The sequence below is a fragment of the Nicotiana tomentosiformis genome, chromosome 3, assembly GCF_000390325.3.
Source record: "Nicotiana tomentosiformis chromosome 3, ASM39032v3, whole genome shotgun sequence".
NCBI lineage: Eukaryota > Viridiplantae > Streptophyta > Magnoliopsida > Solanales > Solanaceae > Nicotiana > Nicotiana tomentosiformis.
This window is the reverse complement of record NC_090814.1, coordinates 101,441,946-101,464,927: the sequence shown is the minus strand read 5'-3', so window position 1 is coordinate 101,464,927 and position 22,982 is coordinate 101,441,946. Positions and strand designations below refer to the sequence as shown.

The 22,982-nt window shown below is 32.3% G+C and overlaps 1 protein-coding gene across 1 annotated transcript; it reads right to left on the bottom strand.

Annotated features, from left to right (window-relative positions):
* Nucleotides 1–5,809: 5,809 nt before the first annotated feature.
* Nucleotides 5,810–8,779, bottom strand: LOC104110959 (zinc finger protein SHOOT GRAVITROPISM 5-like). The gene is made up of 3 exons (XM_009620532.4): nucleotides 8,354–8,779; nucleotides 7,761–8,160; nucleotides 5,810–6,814 (listed from the first exon to the last, which is right to left on the bottom strand). The coding sequence occupies exons 1-3, from the start codon at nucleotides 8,451–8,453 to the stop codon at nucleotides 6,025–6,027; spliced, it is 1,290 nt and encodes a 429-aa protein (XP_009618827.1). The 5' UTR covers nucleotides 8,454–8,779; the 3' UTR covers nucleotides 5,810–6,024.
* Nucleotides 8,780–22,982: the final 14,203 nt, after the last annotated feature.

Genomic DNA, 22,982 nt, shown 5'->3' with positions numbered 1-22,982 from the left:
AACTCTTTTTTACGTGCAACTTGCTTAGTGGGTGTTTGGACATAAGAATTGTGAAATTTCAAAAAAAGTAAACAAAAAATCTAGTGAAAATGGTATTTGAAAATTAGAGTTGTGTTTGGATATGAATATAATTTGAAGCTGTTTTTTTATTTTTATGAGTGATTTGAAGTGAATATTTTGAAAAACAGTTTTTTGGAGTTTTTAAATTTCTAAAATATTCCGAAATTCAATTCAAGTGAAGTTTGAAATTTTCATGGCCAAACACTGATTCCGAAAAAAAAGTGAAAATTTTCCGAAAATAAGTGAATTTTTTTTATGACCAAACGAGTCCTTAATCTTCTATATATCATGAATTGTGCCGAACCATTTTTTTCCCTTCTCCGCACCCTTTTTGCAATAAGAGTTTAGGTTCTATATATTTATAATGTAACACCTACAATTTTTATACTGTCAAAGCGTATATAATAACTTAATTACAGAAAAATAAAAACAAACATTGATAATTTTACGTGCACGCGCACATTGACAAAGAAAATAGCTTATAAAACTAAACTGTATTATACATATCGGAGTTGTATTCAATCGGTTCCTACCTGCAGGCTGCAGCTTGCTTTAATTTGATTTTAACAGATCAACTAAATTTTTCTTTCGTTGGAAAGGGAAGTTTTAACCATTTGTTATTTATCTAATTATGTATATGAGCAATTCAAAAACGCCAGTGAGGCAAAACCGAAATAGAGAGCTACAACGGTGCACTTTAACAGTAAAAGTATTACTATATACAGTTGATTAGAGATCAAATGAATGAGTACATGAACTTTTACGTATAATCCTCCTATTGCACCATGAATGCATTAAACTAATTAGCAAAGACTCATAATTAGCAAACTAATTAGTAAATACAGAATCAGCAAGTTTTCGAGTGGGCACAACCTATCTATCATTGCCCTTTTCATTTTTAATTACTTGCCTATTGATCTTTATTCTTCTTCTTATTCTTCCATCCATCATCTCGGTTAATAGACTCATAATCTTTCTTTATCTGTCATAATTATTTGACATCTTTTCTTCAATAGACATGTTTCAAACATCTCACAAAGTTCAAGTAGTAAAAACTAGAGTAGGAGACAATGGTCTGATAATTGAATTGTGTCACATATCATAACATACTTTTATTCAATTGATTACACCTTCTCACATCTCACATATTGGTTTGATTCTTTTCATGATTTAATTTTGTGAATTATGAACACTCATTTAGAAGTTTTAGTTGTTAGAGAGACATATATTTATCTATTTGAATATATCTTTCAACAAACCTCGTAAATATTATAACACTCTCACTTCCAGTATCTTTCAGGATGATATTTCCATACCTCTTGTGTGAAGTGTTGAATGTGTACATAATGGCGATAAATGAGGCACTATCTTCGCACTTTAACATTTTTACTTTTCGACCTTAATCAAATGCGTAAAATTGTTCTAACATTTACTACTCTCTCGGTTCCATTTTATGTGATACTCTCTCCGATCATTTTTAGTTGTTCATTTTTGGTTTTGCACTTTCTTTAATAAAAAATAAATGAAGTATGTATTTTACAATTCTACCCATAATAATTATAGCATTTCAAAAAATCTTGACAAATAATTTAAAGAATGAGTAGGTAATGATAAGGGTAAAACAAGAAGTAAAAAACTTATCTTCTTTTGATATGCTTAAAATGACAAGTAAAAGCGAAAATATATTTAAGAATAGTGGACAAGTATTTGGGAATCAAACAAAATTTTCTTTAACCGCAATTTTTGTAAGTATTTTTTAAATATTTTGAGTTGTTAACTATTATGACTTATAATTATTTATCCGTAAAACTGTACAGTTAAATTTATAGCGTAGACAAGTGAATCGATTTGACCCAAAGGTAATAAATAAATGAGAACAAAAGTATGATGACAAGAGTGAAACCAATGGTCAGGCACTAAAATTGAGCGTATTATGATTTATGACAATAGATTATAGCTTTTTGTGTGCAGAGTATTTCATGTGTACAATAGGTGTTAACCTCCTATTTATAGCTTGACTCAGGAAGACAAGATCCTCAAATCAAACTCATCTTGAATGAGAATAAAATCGTCATTGATGAATGCATAACAGTTGGCTATAAATGCAGATATTTCCTGTAACGGTTGCCCATTGAATGTTATCCGATGACAATGCTTTGAATCTTTATTACTGGCTGCTCTATCTTCGGGATTCGTTCAGCACTGATTGCATGCTTGCATCAGGTGCCAGCTGTTTGTTGACTCACATTCCACTTGTCTTTAGTTTCATGTGTCACTCCATCATTCGCCCACCTGTTATTAACCAATTTTACCTCATACAATAATGCTATCTCTATTCGGCTTTAGGTGGTAAAGTTTGAATAGATACGGAATTTAAGAAAGAAAGAAAGACTTTTGAAAATTATGACTAAAACAAGTTATACATAATTACGTGGTTATAAATCATCTCATTAGAAGTAAAATGAGAAATTTAAAATTAAATTATTTTCATAATTAGAAAGTTTTCAATCTTTTTTAAACAAACTTAAAAGAAAATGTTGCCGCATAAAGCGGGAATGGAGGGAGTACTTTTTTATGTAATTTTTAAATATGTAAAGTTTATTACAAAAAATTACAAATTTTATATCTGTTCACCCCAAAAGTCAAGTCAGTTTAACTCTTGTACTCTAAAAAGGTTCAAGTAAACTTTAATAGAGGGATTACTATTTTTCACTATCTTCAAAACTTTTAAGATCTCTCTTATTTTTGTTGTGTTTATTATTTGCTTCCTTCAACTAGTCCGCCGTTCGATGCCCTTATCTACATCTATTTTCTAGAGTCCTTATTATTTAGAAATTTGTGTGAAACTAATTTTCTGCTGTCCTCCAAAGCGCCCCCCCCCCCCCCCCCCCAAATTACTTAATATTAAATCACTAAATGTAAAAGCTAATTATGCAAATGAGTTCTTTTTAATTTAGAGAAAAAGTTCTCTATATATTGCTATGTGGAACCGCCCGAACAATAAGAAGAACATTGAAAGAGTGGAGGGATGCAGTGTGGGGGCATTGTGAAAAAAGGCAAGTCAAAGACTGTATATACGAAGGATGGAGTAAAATAAATTGTGAGTCTAAAAGGACTGGGAAATTTCTTTGTTAAAAAGGAAGAGTGATTATTTTGATTATAGTGCGTAGGTCGATAGTCTTAATTCGTTGAAAAGACATGAAAGAGGGATCTTTATCTGTTGTTAGAAGCCTGTTTTTGATTTTAAACAAATTAAAACTTAGCACAAAAACTGATATTTGCGCATAATAATACACGGATAATGTACACTTCTAATAGAGTTGATATGATTCAGTTTCAAAGGTCAAATGAATTTTTTAATAGATTGACTTTGGTCATTGGCTTATAGAATCTAAGAAAACAAAACAAAAAGGTCCGAGAAAAAATATCTAAGAATAAATAATAGACTTGCAAAACAGGCAAGGTGATCAGATTTCTTGTGAATGGATAAAGCAATAACTAGTTAAAATTTCTTTTTGTGATCTCCACAACAGTCAAACATATTATTTTTCAGGAAAAAGAGTCAATCTTGCTCTTATATTATTTACAAACAAAGCAACTTTGCCCTCGATTAAATTCTCGTATGATATACCCTCTTTTTTAATTTTTTTTTTTTTTTTTTTTTGCCCTTGACCCCTAACAAACTTCCAATTTGGGGCATTTTAAACAGTAATCAAAAGTTGAAGCGTTACATTTCCTCCCAAAGAATTTAGATATACATGGAGTTCATTCATTTTAAGCTGGAGCTTTGTTAATGGCAAAGCCAATTACGAGAATATTCAATAATGATAAGGGTATGGATTGACCAAAAATTAGGGGTGTTAATGGTTCGGTTTGGGTCGGTTTTTCTCTTAAAAAAAAATCAAACCAAGTAAGTCGATTTTTCAAATATTGGAATCAAACCAAACCAATTAAGTCGGTTTTTTATCGATTCGGTTTTTGTCGGTTTTTCTATTTTTTTGGTTATTTATCGGTTTTTTCTTAAATATGAGACATACACTACCAAACGCATATTCCGGCGATTACATTTTCAATGTAACGCTATCAAACCAATTGCTCTTTGAGAAATCTATCATTTACCAAGATATATTAAAAATAATTGACTCAAATAGTGATGAATAATTTAAGTACTCAATTAAAAATCGATTATTTTTAACATGAAATAAATTCTTGTACTTAGCAAAAGAAAACTATCAATCAAATTAGAAGGCATAGAATTAGATTATTATAATAGCAAAGAACTAGACTAAAAATACAAATGACTAATATGTACCATAAAATTTTTAACTTTATATATATATATATATATATATATATATATATATATATATATATATATATATATACATATATATAGGTGTAATAATAAATTTAAATAACTACTTTTATAGTCGGTTTGGTTCATTTTTTTTATTAAAACAAAAACCAAACCAAATTTGATCGGTTTTTAAAATTTAAAACCAAACCAAACCTAAAAAGTATCGATTTTTTTGGTCGGTTTGGTTCGGTTTTCGGTTTGGTTCGGTTTTATTTTCGGGTTTTTATGAACACCCCTACCAAAAATGTAACGAGAAGGAAAACTTGATCGATTTCGATAATACAAGAAAAATATCAGACCTCTTCCCTTATTTTAAAATGAATTTACTTTATATACACTGACTATGTAAATAGTATGAACCATATTAGTGTATTTTGACGTAATCTAATAGATAACATATCTTATTTTTATGTTACAAATCTTACTTATTAGTCGACTGAATGTAGTTATTTTTTAAGTGACTTAATGTTATTTATAGTCCTAATATTAAGTGTGACTCTTAACAAGGAGGATAAAAATCATCTATAAGGGGTCACATGTAATTTAACCAAAGAAAGATATACAGGAAAGAAAGTGGATATGATTGGGAGTAGACTCTTTGGTTTGCGCTAAGTCATGAATAAAGACGAACACCCACTTAAATTTTCTCAATAGCATTGAACTAGAGTTGTTGCAAAGCGAACGGTCTCTGCATAAAAGGAAAGATGCTTTGGTCTTTTTGCTCAGACACTCACTGGAACTGTACTCTCACTGTTGCATTGCTTCAGCTGCTACTGATTCTGATGAAGGGAGAAACAAGGATTGGAGGAAATAAGTGGAAAAGAAAAAAAGGAAAAAGAAAAAAGAAGAAGAAAGAGAGAGTGTGATGAATAGTACTGGTGAATGAATATAATGGAGTTTGTTTGTGTCTGAACTCTGAAGGGTTTGAAAGGGACTAGTCTGTCATCCCATTACAACTTTGGCACTGAAAAACATGGTGTTTTTCCATTAACATTTATAAGGATGCAGACTAGCAGGAGGGGAAAAGGACTATTATCTGATTCCCTTCTTTCTTTCTTTCTTTCTTTCTGCTTGCTTTTTCTGTCTTTTAAATTTTACGCAATTATTTTATTGAGAGTACATTTCTTTATTGCCTGGACCTACTGGGGTCACCACCATTTTTCTGACCACCTCAGCCAACAAAGATCTTCAAATAGTCCAAACGCAAAATCTAACACTACCAAAATGTTGAGAGGGTAGACCAGATAATATAATTTAATTCTCTGTTTTCCTGCTTCTTTATTTTTTTTAGGAAAAAAGAAGAAGACTACAGCTCATTCAACTCATGAATGTTATAGTCACTATATTGATGACTACAAGTAGTAGAATCAAGAACCCCTGCAAATTACTTGATACCGAGAAATCTCACATTATTACCTTGCTGAAAAACACCATTATGACAGTCACCGTGCAAGAATTAAATAAACAAATAACACCCAATACCCCCTCATTTAACTATTCTTAACACCACCCTCACTACACTTCTAGGTATAATCATATAAGCAAGAAACCAAAAAACAAAAAAGAAGAAGAAGAAATACAATAGAGCTAGAGATAGTGTTGAGGAACTAACGTTGAGAAAATTTGAGATGATTGGTATGGTTGATATTCTTGACAACTTCATGCTGACCTTCTGTTAAAGCCGAAGAAATATAACTCAACGTCATCGAATTATTCTCATCTGAAAGAGAAGCTTGAAACTTCTGTTTGCAAGAATGGCAAGTTATTTGCGAAAGAGTCGAGTTAATTTGCTTGATGGCTTGTTGTTTCAAAGCATTAGCCTTGTTTAACTCCGCTTGTGCTTGTTGCCTAATTCTCTTAGCACTCGCAAATTCCTGCTCGGCTAACTCAATTTGCCTCTTCGCTTGCTGCCTTGCTTCTTCAGCATATGCTTTTTCCGCCATCGCTAGTCTTAACTGCTCCCTCGCTTCATCTTTAAGCTTTAAAGCATCCAATGTAGCATTTTCTGAGGATTCGTTTCTCTCGCTGAAATCTGAGGAGCCAATGGAGAGTTGGAGATTATAAGTTGAGTGATCTTCGTTTGGTTTAGACGATACGGAGACATCAAACGGGCTAGATGAAGATGTAGTAGTAGTCAAGAGCTGGAGCTCTAAATTGTGTCGTTGCTTTGTGGAATTCTTGATTATGTTTGGATTAACATGATGAGTAGCCGTGGTCGACGACGACAAATTTTTGAGCAAAGTAGTAGGCCATGGTGTTGTGCTGAGATTTGTGTCACTTGAGGGGCTAGGACTTGAAGCTGTGCGAGAAAGACAATTAGATGGATGTAAAGATTGTGATTCTGATCGGAGCCTTCCCATGCTACAAGCATCTTGGTGTTCAATGAAGCTCTCCACCCTAATAAAAGAGAGGAATATAAGTAATCATTTTTTGGTCATGCAAATTATTACTACTACTTGTTTGAATAAAAGTAAAGTGGTAATGATTTTGGGTGTAATGGAAAAAGTAAAAAAAAAAAAGGACAACTTCATCAAATGCTGAAAATTCTGAGTTTATCATTGATGAATGTAGGAACAAGTAACAAAAATGAAAAGCAGACCTAAGCTTAGTAAAATAACAGGAACTAGTCGAAGATGGTGTTCATAAATACACATTTAACGTACGATAAGACGAACCTGTAAAGAAGTGTAAAAGAATGAAGAAAAAGAAAAAGAACCAGCTGTTCTAATATTTAACTTTCTCATTCTTAATTAATTGGCAAGCAGAATGTTTTTTTGGGAAGTCAATTTCATTCCTCTCGGAAACATAGAATAATGAAAAAGAGTATGAATGCCAAAACACGTTGATTAGCTGAACAAAAAGGATTGAGATGCTTAATTTTTTTACATGTCAAAAATAACTAAAGCATTAAAAATGATCTATGAAACACGATTTTTTGGGACTCTAGTTAATAACCGTCCATAAAACTTTTTACAAGTATAAAATAAAGTAATATTAAGCAGCTATCAGCCGAAGGAAACCGCTTTCTAATTTTGCGGACACTTTTTTTTCCTTCTTTTCCAAAAGCCTAAACAGCCGTTACAAAATCAAAAAATCCGAAAACCCTCAAAAAAGAAATTGTTTTGTTTTTGACCAAGACATGACATTCGTACTACTCATCCGTAGATTTTAAGAATCTCTTTATAAAAAATAAAAAATAAAAACAAGCTGAATATAGTAGTCCAAGAAGATAGAGCTACCATCTCCATCTCGAGAATACCATTGAAAAGAATAAACCCAAGTAGTAGTACCTAGTACTAAAGTAACGTAGTAGTAGAAGAAGAAGAAGAAGAAATTAATTAACCTTGAGAAAACGCGACCACAATCACAAGAATGACCACGAGTGCCACAAGTTTTAAGATGAGCTTTGTAATCAGACTGAACAGCATATCCTTTTGAGCATTTTTCACAGACCCATTGTTTGTGATTGCTGTGTTTTCTGCGGAAATGCTTTTTAATACCGACGAGATCGCCTAAAGCATGACAAGGATCGTGGTGAAGACAAGTGGGTTCTGGGCATACGAAAACGCGCTTTCTAACAATTGGGGTTTCTCTTTTGAGCAATTTCCATGGCACCTTATGCCTTCTTCTGTGCATCTGTAAGTTTTGGTCCCTTTGAAATCCTTGGTTACAGATCTCGCATACGTATCGATCCGATTCTAGTAATGTTTTTGGTGAGAGTGATACCACTTCTGCATCCGGATCTAGTGGCAATTTCATTGCATAAATAAACACAAACACATAAGCTTATTTTGCCTGATCAAATAAAACAACAAAATGGATGAATTGGGAAGATACACCCGCGTCCATACAACAGGTGTGAGTTCAATTCTCAATATTCCAAATTTGGATAGAATTAAAAATGGTAAGGCGTCATATTCATTGAATTTTGCATACCTGGGGTTCCTGCGGGTCTTCTTTTTCTTCTATTAGCATTGTTTCCATTTTCTGAGGAAGTAAACGGGTCGGACGAAGAAGACGGGTTATTGCTTAACATGACTGATAGATTTTAGCTTACTATTTCTGAATTTGGATATCGGAATTCAGTATAAAAAAAAAACTTAGGTATTTGGCAGAGAAAAAAGAAGAAGAAAAGGTTAAGAACATGATAAACTATGGAAAAAAGAGAGACGGGGTTGGGTTATGAGAAGAGGAGGAGGAGGAGAAGATACAGCTAACAACATGAGGGAAAATAATAAAAAGGCTCTTTTTCTTCTTTGCTTTCTCTCTTTCGGTTATCATCAGCCTTTCTTTTAGCTTTTCTACTTTCAGCTTTTCATCAGCTTTCTCTCCTAACCTTTGCCCTTTGCTTTTGCCTTTGCCAGATATTGTTGAAATCACCCCCCCTTAATAAACTTCAAGGTTAGGTTCGGCACAAAAATTAAAAGCCTTTTTTCTTTTTCTCTCTTTTTATTTTTCAATTTTGGTAGGGTGTTGGGGGTATTCTGAGGGAGTGGGGGGTGGGTGAGTATTTGAGAGGATTCTTGACCCAATCACAATGTTCCAAACTTGATATCAACCGGAGTAGTGAAGACAAGGAAGAAAAGGAAAGAAACCAAACAAAACAAACAGAAGATCATTATTTCATGAGCACAGTAATTTTGCATACATAAATACAAAGTAGACTCCAGCATTATAACACCCACAGGGCCATAAGTTCCATATACAACGTACACGTAAGGATTTCATTTTTGTCAGCCACCTACACCCTCTTTCTATGCATACAATGACCTAATACTTCTTTTGTTGAAAATTTATTATCAATGCCCTAAAATTACTTTCTTAAAAGAGAATTTATTATTTATATAAATCTACACCTTTTCGATTCTTTAGCATTAAAGAATTAATTTAATATACTTATGTTTGTTTCAATTTATTTGGCTAAAGACTTTTGTAATTTGTGATTTTTAAACATGCTATAGTATTTATAAGACTGTAAACTCTTGTTATTAAGAATAAAAAGAAATGTTCAAAGCAAGTTGTTTCCAAATACAGATATATGTCTCAGTTTTTTTTTAGATGAACTAATAAGAAAATAATAGTATTTTTTTATTGGGAGGGAGTAGTTATAAAATTTCAAGTTTTTGTAGAATAACTCTATCTACTGCTCCATCCGTTTCAATTTATGTGAACTTATTTGACTGAGCACGAAGTTTAAGAAAAGAGAAAAGACTTTTGAACTTGTGATGTAAAATGAGGTACATTTATTTTGTGTGGCTATAAATCATTGCATAAAGGTAATTCTTTTCAAATATGAAAAGAGGTCATTCTTTTTTATACGGACTAAAAAGAAAATAAATTCATATAAATTAAAACGGAGGGAGTATATTATACTACATTTTTCAATCTACGCACTTCTTTTAAATTCAGTAAAACTTTAAATAATTTTGATTACCTTACAAAATTACCAGTCCATCCCTCCATTCATGGCTGCTAATAGAGTGGAAAAGGACACCCCATCCCTACTCCCGAAGACGCACAATGATTCGAATTTGCAAGCAGCTTTTTCTATCTGAAAAGACTGTTTGGTCAAAGCTCGCTCAAGGGTTATCTGGTCATTTCATAGGGGATTACCTCGGAGTCCAGAACCCATGGTTTTTTTACAAGTGTGACGAAAATGTGTCTTTACAAAAAAGAGTGACATTTTTATATATAGCGATTTTTCAAAGAACGATATACTTTAACGAAGTTTTGGCCGTTAAAGTATAGCGCTCTTTAAAAGAACGCTATATATATATAATGTCACTGTAAACTGCGTTATACCTGTTTTGTGGGCCCACCAATAAGTCTCATGCGTTTAACTGACATAATAATAATTCAAATGGGTATAGCACTCTTTAAAAGAGCGTTATACCTAAAAAAATTCAGCCCACCGAGCTAGGCATTGCCTTATTTAAAGGCGTTAGGATTTTACAAAAATCCATTCAAAAATATTCCTAACTCTCGTTCAAATTTTTCTTCTTGTTAAATTCTCAAGCATTTTTTCATAATGTCTGAAGAGCGAAAAGTAAGGGTTTCATTATATTTGGGGGAGTGAGGTTGTGGTGGCGAATAACTCTGTTAGCTATAGTTTATCTCCACAGTGTCATGTTAAGTTACCACTTACAATGGAGTACGATAGATTGATATCGTTGTTATGTAATAAAATGAGTGTGAGAAAATGTTCGGTGAATCTTAAAGTAATCGAAAGATATCCGTATTCTGTCACTCCGCAAGGGGTTGCTTGTTACGCTGAATTCTTGTGTGTGTCAATTTTAATATTTTCATAATTTTGTATGTTTGTTTTGTAAATTAAATAATTAATTTTTATCATATTTAATTGGACAAAGTATATACCTATGGGTTCCAGACTCGATATTTAAGGCCCAGTAGCACCAAGCTATCCTGAATTCCTGTGTGTGTCAATTTAAATATTTTCATAATTTTGTATGTTTGTTTTGTAAATTAAATAATTAATTTTTATCATATTTAATTGGACAGAGTATATACCTATGGGTTCCAGGCTCGATATTTGAGGTCCGATAGTATCAAGTTATCCTGAATTCTTGTGTGTGTCAATTTTAATATTTTCATAATTTTGTATGTTTATTTTGTAAATTAAATAATTAATTTTTATCATATTTAATTGGACAGAGTATATACCTATGGGTTCCAGGCTCGATATTTGAGGCCCAGTAGCACCAAGTTATCTTGAATTCTTATGTGTGTCAATTTAAATATTTTCATAATTTTGTATGTTTGTTTTATAAATTAAATAATTAATTTTTATCATATTTAATTGGACAGAGTTTGTGTTTGATCTATCAGTATAAAAGATAGTTAAACTACAAGGATTCTACGCTAAAAGACTCTACATTTTACTACGCTAAAAGGACACTAGTCTTTAAGCAAATAAATAATCTAAACTAGATAAAAACAACAAATATATTTTAATCACAAAACAAACACAAAACACTAATATCTTAGTTCAGATAAAAATAACATACTAGTTTAATCGCAAAAAAAATACAAAACAACATGAAAACACATTCAAAACAACTAATATGCATTATTATACGAGTTTCGACATAAACTAAATCGAAATACCTCGATTTATGTTTTTCGAAAAGTCGATGAATTAAAAATTTGAGCCCGAAACGAGGAAACCACAACAATAGAAGGCTTGGCTAGGATGTGGGACCTACAATCTTATCTTTTTGTGTGACCGAGGGAGTCCACTATAATTTTTTTGGAAGGAAATTTGGGGAGGGGGGGAGGGAGGGAGGGGGGTCGGTTAAGAATTTTGAATTTGGGGAGGGAGGCGTCTGGTTCGAGTGTGGGGAAGAAGGAGGGGGCCGTTTATTTATCTATGTATAGCGCGGTATATAACTGCGCTATACATATATAGCGTGGTTATATACCGCGCTATGCATAGCTGTCTTAGCAGCCCAGTATAACGCGGTTTATAGTGGCGTTATATATATATATATATATATATATATATAGCGCTCTTTAAAAGAGCGCAATATATAAAAATGTCACTCTTTTTTTTAAACACACATTTTCGACATACTTGTCTAAAAAAAAAAACCACAAATGGGTTCTAGACTCATTACCTGGTGTGTGAGATTGCACTATTCAGTACAGGAGTATTAACTTTTGGTAAAACAAGAGCATCAATAAAACAGTGTTAGCAACAGCTGGATTCTTATGCAAATGACATTTAGACAAAAATAAATAACTCGTGTACAACTCAATTAAACTATATTAATATCGGAAAATTTCTCCTTTAACTCATCACCTAGTGATTCAAATTCTTCTTAACTCAAATAGTGGTTCAAATTGTAGTGTCAGGGAAAAACAATTCAACTTGTGATGACACATAAATGAGGAGTAATAATTTATTGACCAGCTTTAACGGTTGTCTTTCATCCACTCACCCACCCCAAAAAAAAACCGTATTTTTGAGCAATTATAGTTCAATAACAAACAAAAATTGGAGGGATATATAGTGTTATAATGTGCCGAAACTTCGGTTCCAGTATAGAACTAATCATGAGCTGCATGCTAGTAACAACATGGATTACATGATCAGTCATGTGTCTTGTTCTCAAGCACAAAGTAGGAAATACAAACATTTAACCCCAAAGTTTGCACTTTAGTTGTTTGGTAGCTGCTGTCCAACTAGATAATTAAACTTGAATTGTCTCCACAATGTTTATATTTATAAAAATACTGTAATAATTAGTACACCAAGTGTGAAACAAATTCCAGTAATTAAATTCATTAGATAGGGTACGGTAATTAGGAAAAAAAGTGGTCAAATTGAATGTACATTTTGGTTTATATGGTGGGGTTGAAATGTGTTATATATGGAGCTGTAATATTCCTCTTTGAAGAGAGAACGTGCTGGCAATATCACCATGCATGTTTTTTCTTTCTTCCTTTTCAGTATCAATAATAACCTAGCTAGCTACTTTCATTGATATATTTATATTGTTATGGCTAAAATCTAAACTCCATTTTAATAGCAGTGACGAATGCCTATTATAGCTTTCCCAAATAAAGCAGAAGAAGTTTGTTTGACCCAAAAAGAAAGAAAAAAAAGGTGAGAAGAAAGGAAAGTGGAGGAAAAAGAAAAGGAAGCTCCAGCAATTCTTCTGGATGAGATTTAATTTTGTCATATTTCACGACTGAAAAAGATCAAAGGGAAAAGTTATATATAGACAGATCCACGCTCCCTGCGTGCACCAATTTGATCATCATCATTGTTCTCTCCCATAAATTAATTCAAAAAGTTTTACTAAGAAATAATGAAAAGAAATATTTAGATCGGAATCTTGTAATTACTTTCTACGTACTTCCATGTCAATCATGTCAATATTTTTTACTACTGTCTCTCCAAATATTTAGAGGTAACCTGTGTTGGAAAAATGTGGTCGGTGATATACTAGTAAAATTTTTAAAGATAACTAGCCAAGTTATGGATTCTTTCCTATTCAAAAATGTTAAATGAATATAACAAGCTAAGGAAAACAATGGTTGCCTATAAATCATTGGTGGAATTCCAAGTTTAGTATCCTAGATAACGAAATATAGGTTGAGCCAATAGTAACGAGCGACATTTTGCAACTACTAGTTATTTCTAAAATTATCCCTAATATTTGATTGATATTGATCAAGTACTCGTACCAGTTATTTGAATCAGATCAATGAACGTAAGATGTAAGATATATATACTCGTACCAGATATATATATATATATATATATATATATATATATATATATATATATATATATATATATATATATATTAGTTACGATTAAGTGTTATGTATTTTCGGTTCATTTAACATTTAAGATTGGACCTCCCCTAATGTAATTAAAAAAGATAAAGAAAATAGAGAGAACAGTTCTTCCTTCCGACACCAAAAATGTGGCCTCCTGTTTAGTGGCTGCCTGTCTAAAAAAGGTGTGGGGTCGTGCCCCATCCCTTACCCCTACCCCCCCAAAGTTCTCATATTCCTAACTATAATTTCATCCTTGATCTTATCTATCTATATTCATCTTGATTAATTTGATCTGAAATCAACAGAATCCTAATTTATATTCTTCGCCCTCTCGATCTCTCTATTTTCATCGAAGCATAAAGAAAACGTCAACGAGCTCTGGCACATGAAGCAATTTAGTCTATGATTGGTGATTTGGATTCAATTTTTTCTTAATTACGGAATAGTAAAGGTGTACTCAAAATTTATAATAATCGATATTATTCCTTGTATGCAATATATTCTTTTCAACCACTTAACACTTTTGTATATTTATAGACTGAATTATGTTAAAATTAGATCCGCTACTGTCACGTAATCCAGCTATTCGTCAAAACATAATTTGTCTGAATTTCATTTGTTTAAACTTTAAGCCTAAATCAAGTTTTCGTATAGATATGACGAATAGACACATCCGATATATTAACGAATTTCACAACAACTAATGTCGTCATATAGGAAATCAGACACGTGAGTGACAAAGAGAACATTATTAAAAGAATATTTTAGCTCTTTCAAATATCTCTACTTATTCGTTATTTCTTTTTTTAATTTAAAAAATAACTTAAACAAAGTTGAAAGAATACTTTTAAAATAAGAAAGTTACAAAATATCTTTTAACTATAATTGATGTTAAGTGTCGGCATAGGGATGAAGAATAGAGAGGAAGGGACCAATTTGATTGTATCTAAATAAAGGGATTAATTAATTAGTTGAAGAAAAATGATTAGAGAAGAGAGGGAAAACAATAGGGAGAAATGATTGCCAAAGACATTCTCTTGAGATGTTGCATGTGTGAGAGAATCCAACTCCCATCAATGCCCCCATTCTTTCACCACAATTAAATACTCTCTACTCCATTTGCTTCCCCACGCACCCAAACACCCCAATCCCAATCCCCTACTGAATTAATTTTTTATTCTTATCAGCTTTGGCCTTATTTTTGTCATTATTGTTCGATCCAATTTTATCTATTAGTTTGTTGTTTAATTAGATGCCCTGCATGCTTCATGTGTCATATAATCTTTGTATGAACATAATATAACTATTAGTGTAAGCAGAATAAAAAATTATTCATTCAAATATTTAAAAGATAACTATAGATAACGATTCTTAAAAAATATATTATAACAGATTAAAACACATTACTAATATAAAAGTTGCCACTATTCGACATGCCTACATCGCTCAGAATTGTCCTAATATAGTTTATTCCTTTACGATATAATAACAACAACAAACCAAATGTAATCCTATTAGTGAAGTTTGAGGAAAGTAGAATATTCGTGGGGTCTGAAGAAGCTAGAATGTACGGACCTTATCGCTATCTGAAGAAGGTAGAGAGGTTGTTTCCGCAAAATTCTCGGCTCAGAAATATACTCTGTTTACAATGTAGCAAATAGAATACTGTTTTTTTTGGGGGGGGTTGGGGGGAGGGGGGGCAAAGGTATACAGCTGCATACTTTTGAAATATACTTTGACCCCTTCAACTTCAAGGAATTGATCACGTTTTTACATTTTAGATGGTAGCTCAACGTAATTCCTAAAGGAGCTTTGAGTTAATTTGATAATTTGACTCTAAATTATAGTGCGGTATGAAAATTAAGGGGAAGGGCAGGGGACACAAATAGCCAGCCCACTAGTATTCTCAACTCTGTCTAGCCCAAAAAATTAATCTATACATAACCCTATAATAATATAGCCAAATTAAGTAGTTCCTTCAATAAAACCCGTTACAAAACTATACGAAGAGGAAAAGAGGCCACAAAAAATCAGCCGAGAATCACGTTCGCATCCAAACCCCACAAATATCTTCGGTTCAAATCTCAAAAGATATACTCACATTGTTTAAAATTGTATTATAAAAAAATTAATTGTGTGCACTAAACGAAAAAATCACATACATCAAAATACATAATCAGAGACATTTAGACATACTAAAACTGAAAATCATATAAAGAATTTAATAATTATATATATAATTATACATTGATTATATAATGCGTATGAATTATACATCTCATATACAAATTATACTTTATACATAAAATAATTATTGCATATATAATTTTACATTAATTATACAGCACATATGCCATGTGTATAATATAAATGTCTACATTATACATCTCATATATAAATCAAATATACATAATATAATTATTGTGTGTATATATATATATATATATATATATATATATATATATATATATATATATATATATATATATATATATATACACACACACACACACACACACACATTAGTTATATAATACATATACCAATTTTATAATATAAGAATCTGAATTTTATACAGCTCATATACAAATCATATATAAATAATATGCATTGTATTTACAGAAACATGTACATCAAAATTAAAATTTAATATTACTACTAATAATTAAAAATCACCATAATAGCGATATGAGAGTTTAGAAAAAATCGAGAGTGTAAGAATTTTGGGTAAATCGGGAGGGATGAGAGAGTTTTGAAAAAATGGAAGAGGTAAGGACTTTGAGAAAATTGAGTTCGTATTATTTAAGGTAACTGTTTTAAATTAACCGATGGTATTCAAATATTACCTAAAATAAATGCTAAAAATTAAAAATATATATATATTGACACAACTAGCTATTAAAAATAAACAAAATCAACTAACTTTGTAAATTGGGTAAAACAAATGTGGTTATTTCTAATTTATTGTTAATATGGGCTGCTAATCTAGTTAATTCTTCAAATTAAGGGGCAATCAACATTAAGGAGAAAATGACATGGTATAACAACCTATGAAGAGAATTGGTATAAAAAAAACCCTAACTTTAGATATTGGCACCTATAGCCCAACATTAAAGTTTTCTTATATTTAATTGATATTTTATAGCCAAAATTATTTTTATGCAAAATCATAAGAAACGTACAACACTCTCCCTTCTCTCCCTCTTTAAGTTCTTGTTCTCTTTCTTCCCCAAATTTCACTCCATATTTTTCAATCCCCCAAATTTCTCTCTTCTTCTCCAATAATTACTCTGTTAGGTTTCCTCTTATTCCTTTTTTCGGTAATTCTCTACATCTAGAATATTTTGTAGAATTTCCCATTACATATCAACACTCTCTTCAACTTGAAAAATGGGTAAAAATTATACCTCTAAGAAATCAAATGTCATGACCTAGAAATCCTACCCTCGGGGTCGTGATGGCGCATAACATTTCACTTGCTAGGCAAGCCAACGTTAGAATAATTTATATGTTTTTAACAATTCAAATTAAATGATAATAAGGAAGCTGAAATAACTGCATTAAAACTAAGGTAAAGTGCGGAAAACTATATCAACTGAAATATCTAGTACTACCATGGACCTGGTGTCACAAGTTCACGAACTTCTAGAATAGTACACGTAAAGGTCTGAATAAAAATATAAAGTTGCTCGAAAGAAAGTACACATCATAAAAATAACATAAGGAGACTTTAGGGGCTGCGGACGCCGAGGCTAAAGTAGTGACGAGGTTAAGGCGGGTCACTTACACCATAACCTGTATGCAGTATAAAATAATGGCAGAAAAGAAAATGCAGGAAAGAATTAAAGCAGTTAATACATGAAATAACTCAACCTTCGAAAGAAACCAGTAAATGCCAGAAATAACAATTATTAGAGTCTCGTATGAAAATACCGAAGCCAACACAACACGATAAAGAAACAAAAGCACAGAGACTGTTGTGGCACGTAACCCGATTTCACCGTATAACACAATCCTCCCTTATTCTACCGTAATAATATCAACAGTAGTAAATAAATATATGTTGCGGCGCGCAACCCGATCCCACCATATAATCAGAGTCAATGCCATAATTCACCCTTATTTACTCGTATCATTCCACTCTTATTTCACATGTTGCGGCGCGCAACCCGATCTCACTGTATCAATATAAATTCACTCTTATTCCACCGTATCATTCCATCCTTATTTCACATGTTGCGACGCGCAACCCGATCCCACCATATCAATATAAATAAATCAATGAGTACAATCAATTTAATACTCGAATCACAAGAACCTTTACGATTTAACAAATATGGAGCTGAACTAAAAAGGAAATTTCGTACCAAATTAAGGATTCACCATAATTAATATTAAACGGTAAGACAAGTCCAGTAAATGACAATTAAAGGGTGCGAGCAAGTCAACTAAGGCATGTAGCATTCAATCAAGAAAGCATGAGAGAATCTAGCATTTCTTTACACTAGAATAACTAATGGCATGTAGCAAGTAAAGATATGGAAAGCATTTAACGCATGTAACAGATAAGACATGGAAGGAAATAATTAATGAAATACAAAAAAGCAAGGAAGCAAGTATTTTGGCGGCGTATATATACTCGTCACCTCGCATATACGTCACTACATATGAATTTCACATAACACATAGCTCAAGGATGCCTAATTCCCTCAAATCAAGGTTAAATCCAACACTTACCTCACTCCGCAATCAATTAAAAGTTCAACCACGGCCTTTCCTTTCGAACAAGCCTCCAAACCAACCAAATCTAACAAATTATTGACCAAAGGATTCAAAATAAGCTTTAGAAACTACTCATAAATAAAAGAGATTCAATTTAGGTCATTATTGAAAAAGCTGGCCCGCTTGGTCAAAATCTAAAATTCGGACCAAAATACGATTACCCATTTACCCCCGAGCCCGAATATGCGACTTGTTTCGAAATCCGACCCCAATTCGAGGTCTAAATTCAAATTTTACAAAAATTTCTAATTCTACCCAAATCCCCAATTTCTACCATGAAAACCCTAGATTTAAGATTGAAATCTTATGAAATATAGTGAGAAATTAAAAGAAAGTAGATTAAGGTCATATACCAAAGAAATTAGGTAGAAGAGCTCTTAAGAAAATCGTCTTTAAGGTTTTTAGGGTTGAAAATTTGAAAGAATGAACCAAAATCCCGTCTAACTCAGCTTTTGACCAGGCGCAGATGTCACAAATTGCGACTTGGAGTTCGCAATTGCGAAGCCCGCAAATGCGAGACATACTTTGCAATTGCGAAGAAGCTCCATCTCAGATATCATCGCATTTGCGATGATTTATTCGCAAATGCGACCTATTAATCGCAAATGCGATCCCTTGATGCCGAGAAATTATTTGCAAATGCGAGGAAGTGGTTCGCAAATGTGAACATGGCAGGAATTTTGACAGTTCGCGAATGCAAACATTGACCTCGCAAATGCGAGGTCAGAGGCTGCACCGGAACCAGATTCTCACCAGCTATTTTCTTAAGTCCAAACCACTCCGAAGCTTATCCGAAACTCACCCGAACCCTCGGGGTTTCAAACCAAACATGCACACAAGTGCAAAAATATCATACGAACTCGCTCGCACGATCAAAATACCAAAATAACACATAGAACTACGAATCAGACACCAAAACGAATGAATTTTCCAATGAAACTTAAGAACTTCTATTTTAACAACCAGACACCCGAATCACGTCAAATCAACTCCATTTTACGCCAAATTTTGCAGACAAGTCATAAATACAAAATTGAACATATACCAAGCTCCAGAACTAAAATTCGGACCCGGTAGCAATAAAGTCAAATTTATAAATTCTTTAAACTTTAAATTTTTAATAAATTACGATAACTCGAGTTAGGGACATCCGAATTTGATTGCGGGCATACGCCCAAATCCCAAATCATGTTACGGATCCACCGGGACCGTTAAAATACGGGTCCGGATCTGTTTGCTCAAAACGTTGACCGAAGTCAACTCAAATAAAATTTTAAGGCACAAATTCACATTTTAATCAGTTTTTTCACATAAAAGCCTTCCGAAAAAAAGTCACGAACTGCACACACAAATCGAGAAAGACTAAAAGGAGCTATTTGAGATTTCGAGACACAGAATTAAGGGTTAAAGCTCTAGATGACATGTCGGGTTATCATATCAAACTCTAAAGCTACAATGATAAAATCTTCATCTCTTCATGTAGGTGATGGCTCTGATTTTGAAGTTTCGGTGTTAAAGGGGTCGAATTCACCACATGCAATAGATATTCGATATGACAATTAGGTTCCGTTTCATTCAATAGTATCCAAAAAAACTCCAATTTTTTTTTAAATTATTTTTTAGTTTTTTTTATTTGTATATCCAAATATATATAACACAATAATAAATTATATTATTTATATATCACAATGTATAACATAGTAATAAAGTGTATATCAAAAATTATATCAAAGTTTTATTTTCCTTCTTTGTATAATATATTTCAGATTGAAAATTCAAGTTTTAAGATGACTCCACATGTGTATCTCCTATTGTTTCCCATGTATATCTCCATGTACATCAGTGATATCTCATGTATATCATGTGTATCTGTGTATATCTATGAAAATCTATGTTATGTTCACGATATAAAATATAATATACACAGACTGTATATGTGTATATCCATGAAAATTTATGTTATATACACGATATATAATGTGATATACATAGACGTCCATAAAATATTTGTATTATATACACGATATATAAAGTGATATAAACAGATGTCCATAAAAACTTGTGTGTGATATACACTGATATACATGATATACAATATGATATACATATGTTGCAGTTAGATTTTTAGGTCTAGTGTTTTACCTGAAACCCGTCTAAATTACTTCTAATCTTCTTCAAATTTTTATATAGCCTCGTCTAGGTATTTTCAATCAATTTCAATCACCCACACTCGTTCAATCCAAAAAAAAAAAAACAAAGTTAAACTCTCTTTTTTCTCTTAGTTTTTGCTTCTGATGTGAGATCAACCTTATCTTTTCATCCCACTGATTTTTTTTGTATAATTTGCAATAATTTTTGCTAATCTACGAGAGAGAAAGAGGAGAGATAGAAAAAGAAATATAAGGAGAGAAAGGGAGAGGGAAAAGTAAAGATACGTAGGTTATAAAGAAAGGGGAAGGGGGTTATAAAGAAAATAAATAGGAAGTAAGTTTTTTTTTAATTTGACTATACAATGCCAAAGTTTTTGGGCTTCTACTGTCAAACTAAAATTAAGACCAAAAAATACTAATTATACTAATGCATTATTATACGGTGTCAATTCCCCAACATTAAGGGGCTATCAACAAACAGAATAGATGAAAAGTCTAGAGCCCAAAACCACACCCTCCGTGCCTCCTCCCTTACCGTAGGTTATTTCTTTCGGGATTATTTTATTCCTATACACTATATAAAACTTTATTATTAAAAACGTCCACGTTTACTTAATTACCCGGCCTTAACCATTTTTGTCTACAAATTATATACATCTATTTAAAGTAGAATCCTTTCTGCAATAGCCTTCCTTTTTTAGAGGGGGGATTTTGGGATCGCGTAGGATTCTTCCGAGAATTTTGCGACACAATCATCACAATTGAATTAAGGTTACTATTACGCCGATTTTCTCAGTTTCTCATCGCCGATAATCTGGTTTCTCTGTCTCCTCTGGTTTCACAACCATAAGCGAAGGTTTTGAAAGTAATTGCAAATAATTATCTACAATTGTATTGAATTCTGCGACATAATATTCTAAAATAGCTATTATGCTTCAGCTAAATGGTAATTGGGATAGCTTTGGGAGATACATAAACTTTAATGTTGACGAAATTGTAGTCAGCAATGATTCAAATTATAGTCAATTGAATTCTGCAATCGCAGAACATCTAATGATTGATACATCAGAAAAAATCACTGAAATCAAATACATTGTCAGCAAACATTGTCCTCCAATGAAAATTCGTAACGATATGGGAGTTCGAGTATACATGGAGACGAAAACGGAAAACAAAAGTTTAGGAATGTATCTGCTATGTATAGAAGTGCGTGATTTCGATTTTTACAAAGACAAGCAAACAATTGCCAGTGCAATGAAGTACTATTCTGTCATGAACAAGTTCCAATTTAGGGTGAAAAGGTCTAGCGCAAGAAGGTAGGAACAATTCAATTGTCAAAATTATATTTTTGTTTAATTTGTAGTTTCTTTGTTTTTTTTTTTGTATAGTTTGTAATATCATTGTATACAAATTGTATATAATTTGTAGTTTTTTTGTATATAAATTGTTAAATATAAGATTTTTATGCTTAAACAACCTATTATTTTGTAGCTACATTTTTCATAACATTCTTTAAATTATTTTTATTCTATAGCTACTGCCTGGTATGTGTTGGGGACAATTGTACATGGCACTTCAAGTCCACCGGCATAAATGATTCAGCATTGTTCAAGGTTCGAAGATTCAACAGCTTGCACACATGTTCTTTGATGGATAATACATATATACAACGCAAACTTACTGTCACGGTCGTTGGTAGCATGGTTATACCAAAATATGCGGATTCTAAGACAATTTACATACCAAAAGACATACAAACTGATATGTTGTCAGAACTCGGTGTGAACTTAACATACATGCAAGCTTGGAGAGCAAAGGAAAAGGCTTTGGAATTTTTGAGAGGTCATCCTGCTGATTCTACAGTCGCTTGCCAAGTTATTTGTATATTCTGGAGAAGACTTATCCGGGGTCAGTAGTTAAATTGCAGAAGACTGATGATGACTGTTTCTTGTACGCATTTGTTGTGCTTAGTAAGTCCATCAAGGGTTGGGAGCATTGTAGGCCAGTTATAGTAGTTGATGGGACCTTCTTGAAGTCGGCATATAGGGGAATAATGTTAACAGCTAGCACAATGGATGCAGCAGGTATTGTTGATTAATTGTAGAAATATTATTGTAAATTTATTTTTTAGTATGATTTTTTTTTCATCTCCAGTTTTATTATGGAAATTGAATTTCTTTTTGCCACCTGTGATAGGTAGCATATTACCACTAGCATACGCTGTTGTTGATTCAGAAAATGACGCATCATGGAAGTGGTATTTTGAACAATTCAAACACGCGTATGGTGAAAAAATAAATATGTGTCAGAATGAGAGTATTTTG

Coding starts and splice junctions, on each gene's coding strand:
- LOC104110959 (XM_009620532.4), bottom strand. CDS start 8,453: ATGTTAAGCAATAACCCGTCTTCTTCGTCCGACCCGTTTACTTCCTCA. Junction 8,161..8,353: donor AAGACCCGCAGGAACCCCAG/GTATGCAAAATT, acceptor AATTGCCACTAG/ATCCGGATGCAGAAGTGGTA. Junction 6,815..7,760: donor TGTGGTCGCGTTTTCTCAAG/GTTAATTAATTT, acceptor CTCTTTTATTAG/GGTGGAGAGCTTCATTGAAC.